A 24,792-nucleotide genomic window follows, 5' to 3' on the forward strand; every position below is an offset into this window, starting at 1 on the left:
TACTTAGGTACTGCTTGTCAGTCACCCACAGTGGAATACAATAGGGACCGTCACTCAAGGGGAGGAGGTTACTTACCTGTAACTGTAGAATTTTCGAGATGTGTGGCCTCTATCTGTATCCATTACCCATCCTCCTTCCCCTCGGCTTTGGATCATATCTAATTCATGCCAGAAAAGAAACTGGAGTGGTGGTTAGTCTGCTCTGCCCTTTATCCCCTCAGAGAGAGGCACAAGGTGAGCCAGGGCGCATGTGTGGACCATCGGACATTACTCTAAAATTCTCAGAATCCGGATGCATAGTGTGCATGCATAATCCACAGTGGAATACAGATAGAGACCACACATCTCAAAGAACCTCCAGTTACAGGTAAGTAAGCTCCTCTTCCCATCATGATATCCACGTGTGCATATATGGAAGATAGTTTGACTCTCATTCCCCTGCATGCTTTTTTCCTTATTCCCGCTGAGAAACAGAAAAGTGTGCAAGGATCATGTATCCATCACTAGCATTAGTAACCCTGATTATGCAGGCTAATACATGTGCCAATGGACTAACTATGGATTGTCTTCAATTTCAAGGACCTCTTCCTCTAAGGTCCATGATTTCCATTGGTTGAAGCTGTGCACCTAGAACCAGAACAGTTGAATCTCCTAAAGCATGCCTTATTCCTGGGAAATTGTGGTATTTCTGCTAACACCTAGGAAAGATTTTATGTCATGCTTTTGATAGAGTTGATCTCCACTTAATGGACACTTTGGAATATATCTTGGGAGGTATTAAAAAGGTTAGAAAATTAGTTTCTTAAAAGTTCAAGTTTTTTGATCTTGTAACAAACCTCATTCTATTTTATTAAATGCTCATATCTCTCATTTCCTTAAAACCATTATTAAGCCTTCCTTCAAGCCAGTGTTCTGGAGCAGCCATGTGTCATCACACAGCCATTGAAACAGTGGTGACTTTGACGTTCTGTAGGAAGCGCTCATGAAAGTTTGATTTTAATCCTTGTCAGAAGTATCTCTATTTTGTAACCTTCAGTCTCTCTTCTGGTAATTAAATTACCGAGGGAGTCAATTAGCTGGAAGCTCTTTCATTAAAGTACCACTCATACAGCTTTTTCTTGAAAAGATAGTCCTCAGGCCAGTTCTACACTTCATACCTAAAGGCAATAGACTTTCACTGGAACCAGTCAACTACATTGCTTTTATTTAGGTCTAAGTCCAGATATGGTCTAAAAAGGAAATTGCATATGTTGGCTCTGATGAGAGCAACTATCTATAATTCTGTTCTCACAGAGCAAAATAGTGGGGAAGGGGTGTGTGTGTGTGTGTGTGTGTGAGAGAGAGAGGGTGGGGGGGAGAGGCATACAGGGTTTCAAGGCAGCCAAGATGCTTACTTTCAGATGAATAAAACTTGCCATATTCCAGGCTGTTAGGGAGCTTGTGATTTAGCTGATCTGAGTCACTTGCTCTACCAAGGCTACTACAACATCCAGAGGTTGGGGGGAAGTATAGGGCCTCTTCTGATGAAATATACTGAGTTGCAACTTGATCTTTGATTTGCTTCTTTACAAGATAGATAAACTGGTATCATCTGACACAGCATTTAGGTGTTGGAGTAGTTAATTTTGCTTTCAGTTCTACTCAGTGAATCCATTTTATTTAAGAAGTACTGAATTGAGTCCAAAAGTAAAATTGGTAGGCCTTGGAGGGCCTTTGTGCATTCCCATTTGTAGGATATGGCACCCCCTTGTGTTGAGTCAGAGAGCCTCTACGAAAACCATTTTAGTTAGGATTGCATAAGCTCTCTAATGATGATTAAGATCAACACCTAAGTGTATATAAAGGATAGTGGCCCCCACCTGTTTCAGTTTCTTCTTCTGTAGTAAAGAGTGTTATGAACCTCGCTAGTGGTTAGTTTAGTTTAGTCAGTGTCCGCCCTTTCCCTCTGAGAAAAAAGAGGGCTCCCTTCTGGACCACCTGCTGTTCTACAGACCTGAAATTGGACATTCATGTGCACTGTTTAGTATTTTTGAGTGAGGACTGCAGCCTATTACAGAACTCAGTCTGTAAGGCCTGTCTAGAACACACTGGTAACAGCAAATTAAATTGAAAGAGCACCTGACTGGGGACGTGCTAAAACCTACAGCCTTTGCAACAGTTAACCAGGCTGATAATGTGGGCCCTCACAGACCCATGTCAGCACCAAGCCCTCCTCCACTAAGTGGGCAAAACCTCACCTGCTGAATTCCAAGTTGTTACTGTCTTTGGCACCAACATCTAGAAAGGGCTTGGACACTGTATCTTCAAACAGCACCTTCTTAAGTTTGGGAATTGTCCTTGGCACTGAGAGTTGTCACCAATGTCAAAATGTGCACAGGTGCTCTGAGTTCGCTGGACTGAAGGGGACATGGCTATATCAGCAGCTCAATCCTTTTTGGTACCAGGCACTCTGCTGAAAACTTGGTCCTTTATTTCACATCTTTCGGCCAAAAACTGAAGGTTAAAATTTCCTACCTGCTTACTGTGTCTATTTGAATCAGCTGGAAATGTCTGGCTTTACACTCTCATCGTCATCATCAGCAGCCTTCAGTAGATACAATAGGCTGTATCTGGTTCCTACTCAGGACTTTTCCTTCTTTCCTTACCACTCCAATGCTAAGTTCCTGATGGTTGCAGCAGCTGTTGAGAAATCTCACTCCTCTTCTGTGACTGAGAGAAGATGCAGACTGAACCATGTCAGCATTATGGCATGTTTCTCTGGGTCTTCATATTATCAAGGAAAGCTAGCACATTACCAATATGGCCTGTGGGAAGCTACATTGCCCATCTTGGATTTGGTCCCTGAGGGAAAAGAAATAGCTGGTGAAGATCTAACCTCAGAAGGGAAGATTGCAGACTCTGACCCTTTATGGAGAGGCGTCGCCGCTGAAATGCCGCCAAAATTCGTTGGCATTTCGGCGGGTGCTCCACCGCCGCAGTGGTCCTTCGGCTGGCGACCACAGTCTTAGACTGTAACTCATTTGTGTGTGTGTGTGTTTCCTGTTTTAACCTTGTAAATAACTCTCATTTCTTTTCTTAGTTAATAAATCTTTAAGTAGTTTATTACAGGATTGGCTACAGGTGTTGTCTTTGGTTTGAGAGCTGTGTACAATTGACCTGCGGTAAGTGACTGGTCCTTTGACACTGGGAGTAATCTGGATATTGTTGTGATTTTTGGTGTAAAGTGACCATCTATCACATAGGCCAGCTTGCCTGGGTGTCAAGATAGACTTTAATACACAAGGGGACTGTCTGTGACTCCACGGTAAGACTGTTATAGTGCTTTAGGAGTTCACACTTGTTACTGGGTTGGTGAAATCTAATTACAGAATATACAGCCAATTTAGAGTTTCTGCCCTGCTTTTTGACAGTCTGCCCTGAGGTTGGCACTCTCAGTCGTGAGCCACTCCACACAGCGTGACACTTCCTGCCCTCTCGGCAAATGGTTTAGATCCCTGATGAACAAAACTTTTTCAGGGCTTGCTCTGCCTGTACCATCCATGTTCCAGTAGAGGGAACTGACAGAACACAGAATAAACATCTTCAAGAGGAATTCTTGGAACCTACCTCTTGATCAGTGGAAACAAGTGTGATAGCCTATCCTTAGATGGCCAGACCTGAGATGTGTTTGTTATGAGAAATGAAAAACTAATTTTACTTTTTCATTGATTTTGTTTTTTCCAAACTATGATATTAGTTTGTTCGAAGTTTAAATATTTTTCACCCTTAAATGAATTCAAAACTGTTTTTAACCAATTACACTATACACTTGACTGTTCTAAACCAAACTTTGTGCTGCAGCCTCTAAACTTACATTACAGACCACTAGTTACTGAATTACCTGATTTAGATTTATGCCTGCAAGTTTAGAGGACAGGTTGAAACTAGCTGAAAAGTTCCTTTCCAGCATAATTTGAAATTATAAGGTAAATAGAGAGTCATATTCTTCTTTTATGTAGTCTTGTGCAACTCCTTCCATTGATCTTTGTTTATCAAAATTGTATCACTATCAAATAGAACATGGAACTCATAATTGGCTGCCATGCACAAGGATAACATAAAGCGATTTTTTGTGGTGGAGGGAAGTATTTTTTCCCCCTTCAGACTTATAAATGTATAGGTGGTCATCCTCTGCTCTGGTTACCTGTCGCATAAATTAAACCACAGAATTATGGTAGAGTGATAGCAAAGCCATAGTTCAGGTTGTATACCAGAGAATAACGGGAAAAGATTGGAAATATGCTAAATATTTTATGCCAGAAAAAACATACAAAATAGAGTGTTCAGGGACTTAATTTTCTGTGCAATTGGAATTTTTAGGGATGTGATGTATTTAAAATATTTTGGAATTAAACATGGTTGTTTTTTGATGTTGGATCCCTAATGTATCGCTTTTATATACATGGAAATTCTACAGTAAACCTCTGATGTAGATTACTATATATCTATAGTTTACAAAAATACCAATTTTATGTTCTTCTCTGTTGTAATTTTTAAGAATAATGTTCTTTGAAAGTGTGGCATTAAAGGTATGATGATTTCATTTTGCTTAGGAAGCAACCCATGTCAACATAGTGCTATGTGTAGGGGTTTACATGATGAACTATTGTCTGTGTAGAATTCAGCAGCTGCAATATTTACAACTTCTGGCACACACAATAGAGACAAACAGAGAGAAACTCTTTCCCCTCCACTCCTTGACACCATAGTTCTCTTCCTCTTTCCAGCTTCCCAATCCGCAGTTGTACCAGATGCCCAATCCTTTCCCTCTCCTGCCCTCAGCTCTTTAGCCCCATGCATCCTTCTCCGTTCTTCCCACCTCTATTCTCCCCAGCTTCCTTTTAGTCCCAATCCTCCACACTCCACTCCCAGCCCTCCTTGTTCCCAGGGACTCCTCTTCTGCTTTCAAACTCCCCCGTCTCCTCCCTAACCTTGGGGAGCTATCTACCAAGGTACACCAATACTGTGTAAAAATAATTAGTAAATTAATACAAATAAAAATTTCATTTGTGACATTTAATGTTGCATCAAGTTCTACCCTGCCAACCAAAAACCTTAAAAGCATGAAAATCAGAAGTTAAGGAAAAAGTCACTGGCATTCTTTGTCATTTGTACTTTGCTAACAACACACCTCATCAGGCTTTTGCTTCCATCTCTTATTATTCCTGGAGGCATTCTGCGCCTAAAAATTCTGCACACAATATTTTAAAATAAAATAACACCACATAATCACGCCAGTTTCAGTTATTTTGGTAATTTATTTAAAAATACCTGTCAACAATTAAGTCTGTAAAAATACTGACACACACACAAATTCCCCCAGAAGTAGAGAGTTAAAGAAACCCCTATGACAACCCAGTTCCTGTTTCTCTGCCCCCTTCCTCCCTCTAGAGCCCAGCTGTGGGACCTCCTGGCCCAGATACTTGCACCCCTCCTTCCCCCCCTGCCCCTGAGCCCAGCTGCGGGGCCCTCCCTTGGTCAGATACCCACATCCCCAGCCCAGCCACAGGGCCCCCCTTACCCAAATACCTGCACCTCCTCCCTCCCAGACCCCAGTTGTGGCCCTTCCAGCCCAGACACCGCCCCGAGCCCAGGGATCCAGAGGGAGAAACAGACTGATGCTTGATCCCAGGCTTGCATGGTGTTTCCTGTGCACCACCCTCTCCTTCCCTCAGGGCATGCTGGGAACTGCAGCTGTCAGGAACCCACTAGTTCCCTCCCCCATCAGTGTCTTCTATGTGCGAGCTGGGCTCTGCTGGGTCCAGTGGCCCCTAGTGGTGGCCAGCAGCACTGTAGCCCATTTCTGTGGGGGAAAGGAAATTCTGTGTGCACAATGTTAATTTTGCACATTGTGCAGTGGTGCAGAACTTCTTAAGGAGTGGAGTATCTTATACATACCAAGAAGCCATATGTATTCCCAACTTCATTAGACCTGTATCATCGTGCAAAAAGTTAACTGTGATCTTGTATACTTTTGTATCAAAAGATCAGTGCATCTGATTGTTACACAATCCATGCATTTAGGAAGTTATTTTATCTTAATGCTGCTGAGGTCCCCCTGTTAAGGAATGCTCTCAGTATTCCTTTTTTGTATTTGATAGATAGAAGTGAAAGCCTCATGTGGTGTTGGGGTGTTCTGGACTATGTGAAACTGTCAGTGTATTCAGGATGCTTTTCCCTTAACTTTCAATTTGCATAATTTTGAAGTTTTGGGTTGGTGTGGTGTGACTTGTTGCTATCACTATACAAAGGTTTTGTTTATATTAAAAGAAAAGGACTGCCCATAAGTATCAGGCTCACCCCTTTGCTGCATTCCTGGAAGACAAAAAAAGCCACATGCAGACAGACCCAGATGCAGAACATGACAGATTCTGGTAGTATGCTATAGAATATTATAAATGATCATGTGTAAAAAAGTGAAGTTACGAGGATGTTATATATCACATTTTATTGTAATAAGTCACTGTATGCATTTTAAAATCAATTAGATGTTTTTACCTGGCTTTCTTGCCACCTCTCACCATTTTAAGAAAATTGCCTATTTGCTAAAAATGCAAGTGTTGCACAAATTGTGAATTCTGATCTGTTTCCAAATGTGTTTGTGTGTAGTGCATTTTTAAATATAGAATCTAAATTTTTGGTTTATTGAGTTTTTGATACTTTAAATCGAGACTGATAATATGCTTAAAGTCAAAAATGCATCTTTTCAACTTGTTCTTCCTTATTAATTAGGATAATATCTTTTTTCCTTTTTTAAATTTTTTAGAGCCTTTCTTTAAACGAAACAAGCTCCAGCCTGTTTGCTTTTTTTCTGCAAATGATCCATAACAACATCTTGGAGATTGAGGGCAGGTAAATGAGTTTATGAAAAATAACATCAATCTCTGCCATTCTGCTCTGTCAACCGAAAATCTTTCAATTGGCACTAAGGATATAACCTTCTTAACTAACTTTCATTAGATGGGATATGGTACTTGACCTTACTTTGAAATGCAGTTGTCATTTAATTTAGGTTAGAATCTATAAAAGCATGAATTGTCTTGCAGTGGAATCTTTTTATTCACATAATAAATTCTGTTTCTTTCAATTGAAAATATACACATTTTTAAAACATCTTGCTGTTTCCTGTAAGTCAGAAACCACTTACAGTTAAAAATAAGTGAATAAATTGCAAAGGAAAAAGATCAGAAAAGCTTTATAAGGTTTTGGAGATTCACAGTGGCTACTAGGAAGAAGGCAACATCAATACAGTTTTACTAATTTTATTTCAGTTCTCTGATGTGCAAAAATTACTTTCCTTCTTTTTCAGTTGGGCTTGTTTAGAAGGGTGAGATCGGGGAAAAATGAAAATATAATAATTATTAAAAATACTGGTAACTATAAAACTAGATAGCAAAGGTATAAAGATGCTGTAATACTGTAGATTTTGCATTATGTTATCAGAATTTCTCAGAATTTACTTGTAGTCACTAGGTAGCAAGTGTGTACCATGTTCACAAAGGAAGTGCTTGCAAGCCACCTACTACTTTGTCTTTGGTTTAAAGATCAGAGTTAAAATGGGGGTTTATGTTGGGATTAAAGAGTAGCTGCCATTCGCCAGTGATGCTGATATTTAACACATTTTGGAGTACATGGGAAGATCCAGAGGACTAGAAAGAAGCTAATGTTGTGACTGTTTTTACAAAGAATAAATGGGATATCATGGGATCTTTAGGCTGGGTAGGTATTGATATTTATTCTGGGCAAAATAATAGAAAGGCTTTCAATGGTCCAAAGGTGAAAATGTGACCTGGCAAGATAATGCTACACTGAGGGGAATCTAGAAAATCACCATTTGACACATTTCTCTCAAATGGTTTCCACAGATACAAATGTTGACCCTCTCACTTGTGGAGTCTTAAGGAGTTTCCAAGGGCTTATCTACACTTACCGGGGGATTGATGCACTGCGGTTGATGCATCGGCGGTCGATTTAGTAGGTTTAGTGAAGACCCACTAAATCGACAGACATCGCTCTCCTGTCGACTCCTGTACTCCTCCGGATTGAGAAGAGTAAGAGGAGTTGACAGGAGAGCATCTTCCGTCGACATCGCGTAGTGTGGACCCCTTGGTAAGTAGAGCTAAGCTACCTCAACTTGAGTTATGCTATTCATGTAACTCAAATTAGATCGACTTTTTTCCCAGTAGTGTAGACAAGACCTAAGGAAACTATGCAGGGTGATACTGTGAGACAGAAGTTGATTGAAGTCAGTGAATTTAATGTTGTCTTATGTTTTCATACAGAATGGCCATGAATTTTTTCAATAAATAATTGAAGTTATATAATTTTAAATGAGTTTAATTTATCATTGGTATGGACATACATCATGATTTTAGTGGTGGGAATTGAAATTTGCAACGTTTGGTTATATATTTTCTTTTTTTAAAAAGGTACTATTACAATTTTCAGACTTTTTAGCAAGAGCTTAACATTTTATGTATTTTAATTTTATAATACTTACAGAGTTTGTTTGGAATTGAGTTTTCTTTCTAAACTGGAATGAAAATTTCTTTTCTAAAATTTGTTTTAATTAACCAAGATATCACTGTCTTTTTAAAAATATAGTATTGAACATGCAGCATTTGTTCAGAGAAGCATTGAGAATAATAATTATAAAATATATTTAAGCAATGAAAAACGTTTTAAGAAAGTTAATTACTTCTCCACACATCCCTACATTTCCTAAAATAACCAGTAACTTGTTAGTGTGGATTTCAAATCCTTTCACTTTTTAGTTAACAGTTGCTCCAAGGAGTCTAGATAGTGTTCAGAAGTTACTCAGTAGTTGTTATAAAGGTTTCTATCATCCTCTATATCTTCTACATATTTATATTGTCACATTTTATTCGTCTGAAAAAATAAATTTTGTGGCTATAGAAGGTGGCTTCACTAGGTGAAGTGTGGATCTGAAAATACATTAAAATAGAAGACAATTGTGCTTTGAGGTCAGTTATAAACAGTGATTCAAAATGTGTAATAATTAGGCAAAGGAAAAAGGTTATAGAATAACTAATTCCTGATGTCATTCCTGGAACTTCATATGCCTGTGTTCTTAGAAGAAACACAACTAAACATTAAAGGAATAGATAAGTGTATAAGTCTTCCAGGTATCTAATATTAAGCATATGTGTTTCTTGGATATATTGCTTACCTTTTTGTATGATTATAAAAATTGTAAATAAACCTCTCATGGCTAACTGAAGTTTCCTGTTGCCACTTCTAAATTACATTCTGTTTATTTACTGTTTATTTACTAGGTACTACTTACAGTGTTGTGGAATTCCGCAGGGCTCCATTTTATCAACTCTGCTTTGCAGTTTATGCTATGGAGACATGGAAAACAAATTATTCTGTGGAATACAGCGAGATGGGTAGGGTAATTTTTCTTTTTTATACTTTGGTTTATTACTTCTATGGTGCTATGACTGCATATTTCTTTTCAGACTTTCTGTTAGATTTGAGAAATCTTTGCGGTAGTGGCATAACAAATACTGTACATTATAAAATAAGATATGCCAATTAAACTTTTTTTTTAACTATACAAAAAATTTCATTTTTCTGAACTTCTCCCAGTGCTTTACCTACGATGCTGCTTTAAGTGTTAGCCCCATTTCAAAGCAACAAAGATCCATTGTTTTGGGAGAAAATCATCAATTCTCAAGAAATTGTGAAATCTAATGGCCAATAATAATAAAAATACCTAGCTGTTATATGGCAGTTTTCATCAGTAGATCCCAAAGTGTGTCACATCTTTAATATAGTTACTCTATCCAAAATGTCTTGCGTGTTTCACAAACGGAATTCTAACCTGTCTCCCCTAAAAGCTGCATAAAATTATAGTTTCGAATAAAACACAGTAAGGATGTTCAAACACACCAATTCAGAGTAATTAAAATCTTTATTGGAGTACTCGAATACCATGCCAGTTTATAGCAGGTTCTTCACTAGTAAGGTTGATCACACCTTCATGATATGGTACAAAGGGGTTGGGAATTTACCTTACAAAAACATTAGAGTTTAAATATATAAAATTGCAGAAATGTAGGAAGTTCCATAAAAGCTAAACTTCTAGGAAACTGTCTTTTGAAAGCCTGGCAGTTTACTTTAGAGCTAGCTAAACTACTTTCACTGTGCTGTCCATTGAGATTCCACCCTGCCATTTTCCATTATTTGCATATACAATATTCTAGATGAGCACCAGACATTTGGTTTCATAATTTTTCATGCATGGTTGAGATACTAATTAAGATGATTTGGGAGCAAGCTAATTTTTGCTGTTTTCCTGTAACCGCTCTAATTTCTTTATCTATGGATATGAGACTAGTATATAGGGGATATACTAGGTATTTCTCTGACACTTAAATAATTGGCCTCCCCAAGGAATCTTAGACCCTGACCTTGCTGCATGTTAAGTATTCTTGGTTTCTCACAGGACCAAGTCCTTACAAATTAATTTCCTTAAATATGTTATTTGTCTAATCAGGAATTTGTAAAATTCTTTTGTTTACTATTTATAAGGAGAACCAAATCCATAAAATGGCCCAACTACTATACCATTAGTACTAAGGCATTTTAGTTCTTGTGGTCACTGATAAAATGAAACTGTTTATTGTGGATAGGTAAAATCATATGAGTTTGATTTTCTGAGGGCCTCACTGTAGGGACAGAGTGAAGATAGTTTGACTGCCTCAACTGAATTTCCATACTTTCCAAAGTTTGGGGTTTCTCTAAATTTAATCTTATTTCTGAATTTCCCTGGGTTTCTAACACTGTTGTTTTTAATATCAGTGTTCTCATTCTTGGAAATTGGTACCCATTCAAACCACTGCAATATGCCTGCAGCCTTAATGCCACCATAATGAAGGTTTGTACAGGAATTTCCCTTAGTGTCTTTAACTGGTAACGTGGGAATGAAGAGCAAAAGGAGCTGGAGAGAAGGTTGTTCCACACCCCCATTCCCTTCTTGAGGTCTGCAGGAAGGGAGCTTCAATATTACGTCCTTCAAGGTCCTTATGAAGGGAGCCCAGCTCCTGTGGATCTTAGGAGGCTCTGCCTTGGTAAGTATATCAACTCTCTGAGCCTTAGGAGATTTGCCAGATACTCACCAACACTACAGGTTTGGGAGGATTGTAAGATGTCCCCCAGTCTCTTCCCACAAGCGTTATGGGTACCTGGCATGATCAGTCCTGGGAGGCTTGCATCCCATCGCCCTCAGGTGAGATTTCGGAGGCTCTTTGAGGGCTTCCTGAAATCCTAGCCCCCATGAATATAAAGAGATTTACTGCCCTCCTACACCCATGCACATACACCAACACCTGCTAGTCTTAAAATGCTTATCAGGGCCACAAACTTGCTGTGAATCTTAGGAGGCTTGTGAGTTCCTACATGATAGCAGGGTCATGGTCCACCCTCTCCTGAATCTTAGGAGGCCCTTTGGGTGGCCTCCTAACACACATTTTACCCTGTGATCCTTAGGAGAGGCTCTTTGGTGGAAATCCCTCACTTCAGGAGTCTTATTTGTTTAAGGGCCCTTCACTCCCAGCCTTAATAACCTACTCAGCCCAGCTGACCCATAACAGGATCATTGAATCCCTAATGAGCCAAATTAGGGACATGGGTCATCACTGGGGTATATCTCAGCTCCCTTAGGCTTGCCCCTGCCATCTAGCCTCCATAATCTCCCTGTGGATTCTTTTAACCTGTGAACCTTAAGAGACGTGCAGGAGTATCAGTCCACCTGGGTAACAGCACCAGCCCATTGTTAAATATTAGGATGCCCACTTCAGTGGCACAGAAGTGAGGAGGGTAGTAGACTTCTACCCATACCCGTTCTCCACAAGTGTTAGTAACCCACCAATACCCCACTGCACAAGCCTTCTTAAGAAAATGCCAATAAGTAGTTAAAGATTTATGTATTGATTGAGTGAGAACTGGGAGTTAAGAGCCTAGGTGCTTTTCAAGATCCCACTGTGCACTAATCTGCATCTCTAGGCATATAAATACCTTTAAAAATCTGGCCCTTTGGCTGAGATTTTCAAAGTAATCTGAAAGTGTTAGGTGTCAGTTTTCCACTGAATTTGAAAATCTCAGCATTTGTGATGATGCAATTTACTACTGGATTGACAGCCTTGGAAATCTGAAATCCTCTGTCTGCAGGAAATTACAGAACAGGCAGCAAGAAGACAAACATGCCTAAACTGGTCAGTCAGTCTTAATTTGTGCTTTTATGTGGCCATGAGAAGTAAGTTGCTATGGTCATATATGAAATTTTGTTCCAGCTATCTGTATGTGACCCTGCATTATGGCAGACTACAATACAGATATGCTTTAGTTCCCAAGTTCACTAATTAAAGTTCACTATAGGAAAAATTAGCTAATTAAAAGTGTGTGTGTGTGTGTGTGTGTGTACACTTAGGCCTAGTTGCAACTAAAACTTAGGTCAACCTAGCTATGTTGCACTAGGGAGTGAAAAATTCACATCCCGGAGAGATATAGCTAAGCTGACCTAAGCCCCATTATAGACACCACTAGACTGATAAAAGAAATGCTTCCGTTGACTTGGCTACTGCCTCTTGAGGGAGTGGGTTTACTACAGTGATGGAAAAACACATCCATTGCTGTAGCAAGTGTCAACATTGTGGTACTACAACTGCAGAGCTGTATCTGTCCCTCTGTAGTGTCTGAAGCGTAGACAAACACTTGGGGGAACAATGTAACAATGGGGGAAATTGTCACTGAAATTTTATATAGGCAATTTGGAGATCTTATTGCTCTCTTTCATTTTGTGAATAAAAACAGAATAAGTACACTAGTCCATAGCCATCCACTTTAGGAACAACATAGAAGAAAAGAATATTTCCAAATTAAATATAAATTTGTTTAACTTTTTTTTTTTAATTCCAGAGTGCTGATACGGTTAATTGATGACTTTTTGCTACTTACACCTCACTTAACACTAGCGAAAACTTTTCTGAGGTATGCTTTCAAAGACCCAAGTTTAAAATAATAAGCATTAGTACATTTTGTTTGCATTACCTCCTGTATAGAAGCATATATATTTTGTTCACTGATTAATATTTAGATACTGATAAAATAAAATAAATTTGAAGTTTGTTTGTTTGTTTTTTTTTCAAGAAAATGTTTAAACTTCCTGTTCTGGAAAGGTGAGTGTCATGGTAGACCACTGTTTCGGAGTCTATACTCTGTTACATTTGACTGGCAACAATCCTATAGTTAAGTACTTGGACACCAGCCAGTATCAAAATAGTATATGTCTGCCCCTGCTAAGATCTCTGGTGACCCCTACTGTCCCTAGTTTAAAGCCCCTTTCTACCTGCTGACGTTGATGGGGCTTCGTGCTGCAGTTGTTCAGGTGAACTGGGCTGGAGCAGCTGACCATTGTCTATTTGATGATTTTCTCTCAGTCTTTAAAAGCTGTTCTGGATACATTAATAAAAAGTCCATACTAAGCAGTCATGACTGCTATCTTCAATTCTTGGGAAAAGGCTTTGACTCTTAGGCCTGGTCTACACTGCGGGGGGGAGGGGGGTCGAACTAAGGTACGCAATTTCAGCTACGCTATTCGCGTAGCTGAAGTCGAACTACCTTAGTTCGAACTACTTAACTGTCCTCACGGCACGGGATCAACGTCCGCGGCTCCCCCGTCGACTCCACCACCGCCGTTCGCGGTGGTGGAGTTCCGGAGTCGACGGGAGCGCGTTCAGAGTTCGATATATCACGTCTAGATGAGACGCGATATATCAAACTCCGAGAAGTCGATTGCTACCCGCCGATCCGGGCGGGTAGTATGGACGTACCCTTAGATGGTCTATCAGCACTAAACAATCTCTGATCTGAATGATCTTGGGTGAGTATCTGAAGATACTCCTGGTCTCCCTGGTGGCAACAAGGATGTCCAATATGAAACTTCCTTGAAAGGACTCAAAGAACAATTCTTTAAAATTCTTCAAAGTTGTATTCTTCTGTTGGGTGCCAAGAGAGGCTCCCAGATACCATGGAGATGAAAGCAGCATAAATGGCTGAGGGGGAGAAGGGCTTACATTGGACTTGCAAAAAGGCATTTGGCATCAATGGGAAAAGTCTTGAAGGTGTATTTTAATGTTCTTAATGCAATCAGCTGTATCTTGGTCTTTGTGGCCAGTTAGACATTTTGAGGGGTTTGAAACCTGGTGGTGTCCAGTATCAATTAGAAGAGATAACTCGAGCCTCTCTAAGTGCAGGTTGAGGCACTAGTGAAATAAGTCATACCACTAATGTGCTGTGAACACCCTTTGTTTTACTCCGCAGGGGGATGGAAGTGGGGTGGGATGTGGAAGGGGGAATTCTGCACCAAAAAATTTAAAAAATTGCATACAGTACTTTAAAATTCTGCAAAATTCTGCATATTTTATATGTCAAAATAATGCAATATAATCACACTAGTTGTGATTATTTTGGTTGTTTATTTAAACTACAATACTGTGGATGGAGAATGGGAGTGGGGAGCATTGGAGGAAATCCCCAAACACCCTTTGTCTAATAATAATGTAGCTTTGATCCTTTATTTCTAGTTATTAGTAAAAAAAATATATGCAGCCATGTGCTCAGTGTTACATTATGGGCAATGAAGATAAAGTGAGGGCTGGGGAACCAAGCTTACAATTTATACTGGCTACTGACCATCTCCAGAAAGGTCAGTAGCAAACAGTTCATGGAGCACATTTCAGACCAAAAATTCAGAGAAGTTCTAAACATTAAAGCACCATAAGCATTTAGAAGCCCATACTGTTATTTGCAATAAGGCTCCTTTACACCACTCTGACAATGTAAATGAGTTTTAAAACTTTTACACCTGCTTTATGCTTCTGTGGGAATTCTGTTAAGAATGGGAACAATTCACTAACACCAGTGGGAACAACTAAGCAGGCAGGCTTCTATATTATGCTCTGTGTGAGGGAACAGAGCCTGCCTCGTGCCTACCTCCAAACACCCCCAAAACCCTTCACCTCCATGCTGGGCACACTGTAATAGCGAGTGGGACAGAGTCTCTCTTAGCCCTGGTCTACGCTAGGAGTTTAGGTCGAATTTAGCAGCATTAGGTTGATTTAACCCTGCACTTGTCCACACGACCAAGCCTGTTTTGTCAACTTAAAGGGCTCTTAAAATTAATTTCTGTACTCCTCCTCGGTGAGGGGTTTAGGCTAAAATCGACCTCACTGGGTCGAATATGGGGTAGTGTGGACGCAATTTGACGGTATTTGCCTCTGGGAGCTATCCCAGAGTGCTCCATTGTGACTGCTTTGGACAGCACTCTCAACTCAGATGCACTGGCCAGGTAGACAGGAAAAGCCCTGGGAACTTTTGAATTTCATTTCCTGTTTGGCCAACGTGGTGAGCTGATCAGCACAGGTGACCATGCAGTCCCAGAATCGCAAAAGAGCTCCAGCATGGACCGAACGGGAAGTACTGGATCTGATCACTGTTTGGGGAGAAGAATTGTGAATGGAATTTGAAATGGAACTCCATTCCAAAAGACGAAATGCCAGTATATTTGCCAAAATCTCCAAGGGCATGATGGACAGAGGCTACAACAAGGACACACAGCAGTGAAAAGTTAAGGAGCTCAAGCAAGCGTTTAAAAAAACAAAGGAGGCAAACGGTCACTCCAGGTCAGAGCCCCACACATGCCACTTCTATGATGAGCTGCATGCAATTCTAGGGGGGGACCCCTACCACTCCCCCATCACTGTACACGGACACCTGCAAGGGGGGAGTCTCATGCAACAGGGATGAGGATTTTGTAGATGAGGAAGATAAAAGGGAGGAGGAGGTTGAGGATAGCGCACAGCAGGCAAGCGGAGAATCCCTTCTTCCCAGCAGCCAGGAACTGTTCATCACCCTGGAGCCAATACCCTCCCAAGGCGGGCTTCCGGACCATGAAGCCAGAGAAGGCACCTCTGGTGAGTGTACATTTGTAAATATAATACAGGGTTTAAAAGCAAGCATGTTTAATGATTAATTTGCCCTGAAGATTGGGATGCATTTGCAGCCAGTATAGCTACTATAAAAGTCTGTTAACGTGTCTGGGGATGGAGCCAAAATCCTCCAGGGACATCTCCATGAAGCTCTCCTGGAGGTATTCTAAAAGCCTTTACAGAAGGTTTCTGGGGAGGGCAGCCTTATTCTGTCCTCCATGGTAGGACACAAGCCAGTAGCAAGTAGTCTGGAATCATTGCAGAACAAAGCATTGCAGCAAATGGGCCCAGGCTTTGGTGGCATTAACTCCACCAGAGAGGTCCTTTGGGGCCATCTGCCTGTCCCAAGTCAGGGTAAAGGAGGAGGGTTGGGCGTGGGGCTAGCAACTCCACCCTGTAAAAATCAGCTTGCTACAGAAACGCCAGCAATAGAGTTAACAGAGACTTTTAGCCTGGAAAAAGAAGGGTCTTCAACTCGAAGATGCATGACGCTGGGTGGTGAAAGCCGCGAGGAAGCCACTAAGCCGATCACCCTTCTTGCAGCCAGGAGGATTACCATCGGCACATGGAATGTGAGGACCATGTACGAGTCAGGAAAGACGGCGCAGGTTGCAGCAGAGATGAGGAGCAACAACCTGACCCTACTAGGCATTAGCGAGACAAGATGGACGCAAGCTGGACAGAGACGACTGTTGACAGGAGAGCTGTTGCTGTATTCAGGACATGAAGAGAGCGACGCACACCACACACAGGGAGTAGGCTTCATGTTGTCCAAGCAGGCACAGAGAGCACTGATTGGTTGGGAGGCACATGGTCCCAGGATCATCACAGCATCCTTCAGAACTAAAATGAAGAGGATTAAGATGAATGTTGTTCAGTGCTATGCTCCAACCAATGACAGTGAAGAGGAGGACAAAGACTACTTTTACAACAGACTCCAGAAAATATTAGAGACTCTCCCAGACAAAGACATTACTATCCTTATGGGAGACTTTAATGCCAAAATTGGACCTGATAACACAGGATACGAACAAGTCATGGGGACCCATGCTCTGGGAGAGATGAGTGAGAATGGAGAGAGATTTGTGGATCTGTGTGCACTTAACAATCTGGTCATAGGAGGCAGCATCTTTCCTCACAAGCGGATCCACAAGAGTACCTGGGTATCGCCAGCAGGCATGACAGAAAACCAGATCGACCATGTCTGCATTAGCAAGAAGTTCAGAAGATCCTTGCAGGACGTTAGAGTTAGAAGAGGAGCAGACGTGGCGTCCGACCATCACTTAGTGGTGGCCAGATTGAAGCTGAAGCTGAAGAAGAACTGGATAGACGCGTCAGACAGAAGAGCGAAGTACAACGTCAACCTTCTGAAGGACCATAAGACCAAGGAAGATTTTGGATTGACGCTGAAGAATAAGTTTTCAGTACTACAGGATCGGTCTGAGGAAGAGGAAGACAGTGTACTCAACAGATGGCAGAAAGTGAGAGACACACTTAGGTCAGCATGCCAGGAAGTGCTTGGAATTAAGAAACACCAGCAGAAAGAGTGGATCACAGCAGAGTCCTTGACAAAGATAGAAGACAGAAAGAAGAAGGCAGCAGTCAACAACAGCAGGACTAGAGCAGCAAAGGCCAAAGCTCAAAAAGAGTATGCTGAAGCCCACAGAGCAGTGAAGAGGAATATTAGGAAGGACAAGAGAGATTATGTGGATGGACTGGCAGCAGAAGCAGAGCAGGCAGCATACAGCGGTAACATGAAACAGCTGTACGATACTACCAAGCGACTGTCTGGAAAGTTCAGCAAGCCAGAACGTCCGTTAAAGACAAGCAGGGAAAGTCTATAACAGGAATAGAACTACAGATGAACAGATGGGCGGAGCACTTTGAGGAACTCCTGAACAGACCAGCACCACCAAATCCACCAGACATCGACCCAGCCAACGAGGACCTCCCAATCAATTGCGATAAACCAACCAGAGACGAGATCAGAAAAGCCATCACCATGATGAAGAACAGGAAGGCGGCTGGACCTGACGATATCCCAGCAGAGGCCCTGAAAGCAGACCTGGATGCCTCAGTGGAAATGCTGTACCCCCTCTTTGAGAAAATATGGGAAGAAGAAGTGATTCCGGCTGACTGGAAAGAGGGATATCTCATCAAAATCCCCAAGAAAGGAGACCTCAGCAACTGTGCCAACTATAGAGGAATCACACTCCTGTCGGTGCCAGGGAAGGTCTTCAACCGAGTCCTCTTAGAGAGAATGAAGGATGCCGTCGATCCACAGCTACGAGATGAACAGGCAGGTTTCCGGCAGAACAGATCATGCACGGACCAGATAGCAACGCTCCGCATCATAGTCGAGCAGTCTATGGAGTGGAACTCCTCGTTGTACATCAACTTTGTTGACTATGAGAAAGCATTCGATAGCATGGATCGAGAGACCCTCTGGAAGCTCCTTCGGCACTATGGCATCCCAGCAAAGGTGGTCAACCTGATCAAGAATTCATACGACGGCATACACTGTAGAGTGATCCATGGAGGGCAGCTCACAAACAGCTTCCAGGTGCGAACCGGAGTCAGACAAGGATGCTTGTTGTCACCACTTCTCTTTCTTCTCGTCATCGATTGGATTATGAAGACATCCACTTACAAGCGTAGGAATGGAATCCAATGGTCATTGTGGACCCAGCTTGATGACCTGGACTTTGCCGATGACCTTGCACTCCTTTCGCACAGTAAACAGCAGATGCAAGAGAAGACCAACGTAGTGGCAGCCATGTCATCACAGGTTGGCCTCAACATCCACAAGGACAAGACCAAGATCCTTAGGATCAATTCCATCAGCAACGACCCAGTCACACTGAATGGAAGCCCCCTGGAAGAAGTGCAGTCCTTCACCTACCTAGGTAGCATCATCGACCAGCAGGGTGGCACAGACGCAGACATCAAAGTAAGGATTGGTAAGGCAAGAGCAGCCTTCTTACAGCTCAAGAACATCTGGAACTCCAGAGAGCTGTCTTTGGCAATAAAGATTCGACTGTTCAACTCCAACGTGAAATCAGTCTTACTGTATGGAGCTGAAACCTGGAGGACAACCAAAACAACCACCAGGAAGATCCAGACCTTCATTAATAGCTGCCTCAGAAGGATTCTCCAGATCCGCTGGCCAGACACCATCAGTAACATCCACCTCTTGGAGAGGACCCATCAACTCCCAGCAGAGGAAGAAATTAGAAGGAGAAGGTGGGGCTGGATAGGACATACACTACGCAAGCAGCCAACCAACATCACCAGACAGGCACTGCAGTGGAACCCCCAAGGCAAGCGGAAAAGAGGCCGCCCAAGAAATACCTGGCGACGCGACCTTCAGGTTGATAGCAAAAAAATGGGCTATACCTGGAACCAGCTAGAGCGAATGGCCCAGGATAGAAGACTATGGAGATCTGTTGTTGGCGGCCCATACCCCGGTTGGGGTGACGGGCATGAACGAATGATTTGGTGGCATTCAAGCAACATCTGTTCTTCATCTCTCTGTGTTAGCTTCAGGAGAGTGATATCATTCATGGTCACCTGGTTCAAATATGGGAAATTTGTTTAAGGGGACTGTCATAAATAAACAGATCAGGGTTAAGGTCTCTTTTACCTGGAAAGGGTTAACAAGCTCAGTAACCTGAGAAACACCTGACCAAAGGACCAATCAAGGGACAGGATAATTTCAAATCTCTGTGGAGGGAAGGCTTTGTCTGTGTTCCTTGTTTGCTCTGTGTTCTCTCTTTGGATCTAAGAGAGACCAGACATGTCTCCAAGTTCTCCTGGAGTAGTTCCTACTATCCAATAGTGAGTATTAATTAGAAAGGCGGATTAGTCTTATAATTTGATTTCTATATTTGCAATTGTGTGTTTGCTGGAGAAATTCTTTATTCCTGTTTGCTGTTACTTTGATTATGCTGAGGAGGAGGGAGGGGAAGTCTCTCCAGTTTTTATAAGTTAGACCCTGTATTTTTGCATCCTGGTAATACAGAGAGAGTGTACTTTTTTTCTTTCTTTAATAAAATATTTTCTTTTTAGAACTTGATTGATTTCTTCCCTTGTTTGGATTTTAAGGGAAGGGGAGGGGGAAAAGTGAATCCCTCTTTGTTTGATTCAAGGAGTTTGAATCAAGGTATCTCTCTCCAGGACTAGGGAAGGGGAGGGGGAGGTGAGTCCCTCTTTGTGTTGAGTCAAGGATTCGACTCGGTGTGTAATCTCTCCGGAGCAGGCTGGAGAGAGGGAAGGGAGGGGAGGGGAACTGGCTGTTTCTCTCTCTCTCTCTGGTGAGATTCAAGGGGTTTGAATCTGGGTTCCCCAGGGAAAGCTTGAGGGACAGGCAGTGTGTTATCCACTTTAAACGTAACTGGTGGCAGCAAAAACCAAATCTAAACTAGGATTTTAGTTTAGAGGAGTCCATGCAGGTCCCCATCTTGGAACCCAACAGCTCCAAGTGGGGGAGAAAACCTAGGACAGGGACATTCAGGGGTGCCCGTTTCTGCTGGGCTGTTTGCCTTTGGCTGAAAAAAAATTATCCCCGCTATTAGCCATGTGGTGCAGGGAGGCCCATTCATGCTGAGCTGTTCGCGTTTGGCTGACAGGGATCTTCCCTGATACTAGCCACACGGTGCGAGTATGTGTGAAGCGATCATCCCAGAGAATTGGGTGGTGGGCGGGGGGGAGAGAGGAGTTGGGATGTGCTGCACATTCACCCTAAAACCGAAGCCCCTCCTTTTAAATGGCCAACTCAACAGGCTTTGCTTGGTATGGGAAAGGAGAGCACTGCTGTTTGAAACCATTCCCACATGTTATGAAGGTTGAAGAAGCCAAAACCTTTTGCCTTACCATAGCTGCTTGCAAGCCAAATTTTGTTGCCCAGCTGAGCATGTGTGATGTCTCACATCAATCCAGCAGGCACTCAATATAAGAGGCAAAATCCGACCTTGTACCAAAAGCACATGTGCTGTGTAATGTGAATCACTTGATTCAGTGTGAAATAATCTTACATTTTAGAGAACAAAGGGATCTTTTTAAATACTATTCTCCCTTTTTTTCCTCCCGCAGCTGCAAACGTTTCTGCGCTCCCCCTATCATCTCCGTCCCAGAGGCTAGCGCAGATTAGAGGGTGAAAAAAACGCACTCGCAACAACATGTTCTCAGAGCTCATGCAGTCCTTCTGCACTGAAAGAGCTCAGCAGAATGCGTGGAGGAAAATAATGGTAGAGTCTTGGAAAGCCTTAAATGAACGTGATGAAAGGAGGGAGGAGCATGATGAGAGGTGGCAGGACGCAATGCTGAGACTAATGGGGGAGCAAACTGACATGCTCAGACGTCTGGTGGAGCTGCAGGAAAGGCAGCAGGAGCACAGGCCACCACTGCAGCCTCTGTATAACCGCCTACCCTCCTCCCCAAGTTCCATATCCTCCTCACCCAGATGCCCAAGAACGTGGGGGGAGGTGGGGGGAGGCTATGGGCACCCAGCCATTCCATCCCAGAGGATTGCCCAAGCAACAGAAGGCTGGCATTCAGTAAGTTTTGAACTGCAGTGTGGCCTTGTCCTTCCCTCCTCCCCTAATCCACCACTCCACCCAGTGCTTCCCTCCCCACCCCCCGGACTACCTTGCTAGTTTTCCCCCTATTTGTGTGTCGAATTAATAATGAATGCATGATTTTGAAACAATAATGACTTTATTGCCTCTGAAAGCGGTGATCGAAGGGGGGAGGTCAGTTGGCTTACAGGGAAGTAGAGTCAACCAAGGGGGTGGGTTTTCATCAAGAAGAAACAAAGAGAACTGTCACACCGTAGCCTGGCCAGTCATGAAACTGGTTTTCAAAGCTTCTCTGATGCGCAGGGCGCCCAGCTGTGCGCTTCTAATCGCCCTCGTGTCTGGCTGTCTGTAATCGGCCGCCAGGCGATTTGCCTCAACCTCCCACCCCACCATAAACTCCTCCCCCTTACTCTCACAGATATTGTGGAGTACACAACAAGCAGCAATAACAATGGGAATATTGGTTTTGCTGAGACCTAAGAGAATCAGTAAACTGCACCATTGAGCTTTTAAATGTCCAAATGCACATTCTACCACCATTCTGCACTTGCTCAGTCTATACTTGAACTGCTCCTTGCTATTGTCCAGGCTGCCTATGTATGGCTTCATGAGCCATGGCATTAAGGGGTAGGCTGAGTGCCCAAGGATAACTACAGGCATTTCAACATCCCCAATGGTAATTTTCTGGTCTAGGAAGTAAGTTCCTTCCTGCAGCTGTTCAAACAGACCAGAGTTCCTGAAGATGTGAGCGTCATGTACCTTTCCTGGTCATCCCACGTTGTCGGTGAAACGTCCTTCATGATCCACCAGTGCTTGCAGCACCATGGAAAAGTACCCCTTGTGTTTTACGTACTGGCTGCCAAGATGGTCCGGTACAAAGACAGGGATATGGGTTTCGTCAATCGCCCCACCACAGTTAGGGAATCCCATTGCAGCAAAACCATCTGCTATGACCTGCACGTTTCCCAGAGTCAGTACCTTTGATAGCAGCAGCTCAGTGATTGCATTGGCTACTTGGATCACAGCAGCCCCCACGGTAGATTTACCCACTCCAAATTGATTCCTGACTGACCAGTAGCTGCCTGGCACTGCAAGCTTGCAGAGGGCTATCGCCACTCGCTTCTCAACTGTGAGGGCCTCTCTCATCTTGCACTTCAGAGCAGGGGAAAGCAAGTCACAAAGTTCCATGAAAGTGCCATTATGCATGTGAAAGTTTCACAGCCACGGGAATCATCCCAGACCTGCAACACTGTACAGTCCCACCAATCTGTGCTTGTTTCCCAGGCCCGTATTCAGCATTCCACAGCATGAATCTGCCCCATTACTACCATGATGTCCAAATTGCCAGGGCCTGTGCTTTGAGAGAAGTCTGTGTCCATGTCCTCATCACTATCGTGATCGTGCTGGCGTCGCCTCCTTGCCTGCTTTTGCAGGTTCTGCACATACTGCAGGATAATGCATGAGCTGTTTTCAATGCTCGCAGCAGCAGCGGTGAGGTGAGCGGGCTCCATGCTTGCCGTGAGAGTAGAGTTGCAGCAGGAGAGTAGAGTTGCAGCAGAAGCAGTGGATGATGATGGATGCCATGAGAATAGATATTTATACAGAATGACGAGAGGACCTGTGAGGTGGATTCATGGCACCAGGAGAGCAGAGTTGCAGCAGAAGCGGAGGCTGACAACGGATGCCACGAGAATAGATATTGATACAGAACGACGAGAGGACCTGTGAGGTGGATTCATGGCACCAGGAAAGCGGTGGGTGATAACGGTTAGCAGTCCTACTGCACCATCTGCTGACAGCAGCACCCAGGACACAACAGCAGTATTGACAGTGAGCTGAGCTGAGCGGGCTCCATGCTTGCTGTGGTATGGCGTCTGCACAGAAAAAAGGCATGAAACGATTGTCTGCCGTTGCTTTCACAGAGGGAGGGGCGACTGACGACATGTCAATAACCACCCGCAATAATGTTTTTGCCTCATCAGGCATTGGGAGCTTAACCCAGAATTCCAATGGGCGTCAGAGACTGCGGGAACTGTGGGATAGCTAGCCACAGTGTACCGCTCCATAAGTCGATGCTAGCCACGGTAGTGATGATGCACTCCACCAACTTAATGTGCTTAGTGGGGACATACACAATCGACTGTATAAAATCAATTTCTAAAAATCGACTTCTATAAAATCAACCTAATTTCATAGTGTAGACATACCCTCAGTGTGATTAATGATCTTGATGATAAAGTGCAGCAATTTGGAAAGTATGTCAGTGTCTGTCTTTGTCATCATCATGGTTCTGGAGTTTGGGTAACATAAAGTTCTAACTTGTTTTCCCAGAGATAATTGTAATACATGGTGCTCTCTTAGTATTGGCTGGTTTCAGACCTCCTGGATTTGGCAGAGAGGTTTTGTCAGACACAATAGGTCTCTGCAAGGACCATGCTTGAGGTGTTTGGCTTGCTGGATACAACAGCAGAGTATTCCCTTGCAGCTAACAGTCGATTACTTCTGTCCTCTTCAAAGGCTTGGAAAGCTCTGAGTGTTGTATGTTGCCATGCTGATCTATTTGACACACCTTTCTCAAGATCATCCGGTTTTATTGCACCAAAGTGTATGCTGTTCTTGATGCTGTCCTTGTAGCGCTTTCTGGGGCAGTCTTGATTCCAGTGTCTTTGTGCCAATTCTCCATAGAAAATTTTTCTCAGTCGATCTTCAGGCATCTTCAGGTATCTGGGTAATAACACTTGTTTCAATTGAGGATGGCCTGTTCAGTAGTTGTCTGAAGTGTTCAACCCATCTCTGTTCCATGCCATGTTTGTCTTTGATGATTCTCCTGCCATCAGCCTTCATGAGCGAACCTGTGCCCATCTTTGAAGGTCCATAGGCTAGCTTCAAGGAATCAAAGAACTTCTTTGTTTCATTTGTTTCCGCATACATTTGAATGTCTTCTGCTAACTTCTCCCACCATTTATTTTGTGTTGAGCGTAGTTGTCTTAGTGTCTTGCTTTGCAGATGTTTGAATCTGTCTTTCAGGTGGACTGAGTATCATTTTGCCAGTTTTCGAAAGCCTCACTTTTTCATTCAAGAGTACTATGATTTCCTTATCATTTTCATCAAACCAGTCGTGGTTTGTCTCTGTAGGATGCATGGTTTAATCTAGCAATATCAGG

The 24,792-nt window shown here is 42.8% G+C and overlaps 1 protein-coding gene across 4 annotated transcripts in view; it reads left to right on the forward strand.

The window, feature by feature from the left end:
* Window positions 1-24,792, forward strand: part of TERT (telomerase reverse transcriptase) — a 127,677-nt gene that overhangs the window by 57,919 nt on the left and 44,966 nt on the right. For 3 of the 4 annotated variants that reach the window (XR_005593687.1, XM_039522697.1, XM_039522699.1), the window contains exons 9-11: window positions 6,806-6,891; window positions 9,336-9,449; window positions 12,982-13,053. Coding sequence is in view for 3 of the 4 variants with exons in the window: in XM_039522697.1 (XP_039378631.1) it covers window positions 6,806-6,891; window positions 9,336-9,449; window positions 12,982-13,053 (272 nt within the window). In the remaining variant the exon portion in view is untranslated. The remainder of the gene's footprint in view (window positions 1-6,805; window positions 6,892-9,335; window positions 9,450-12,981; window positions 13,054-24,792) is intronic. The other variant, XM_039522698.1, reaches the window with a different exon arrangement.

This window comes from Mauremys reevesii, linkage group 2, assembly GCF_016161935.1.
Source record: "Mauremys reevesii isolate NIE-2019 linkage group 2, ASM1616193v1, whole genome shotgun sequence".
In the NCBI taxonomy this organism is placed as follows: domain Eukaryota; kingdom Metazoa; phylum Chordata; order Testudines; family Geoemydidae; genus Mauremys; species Mauremys reevesii.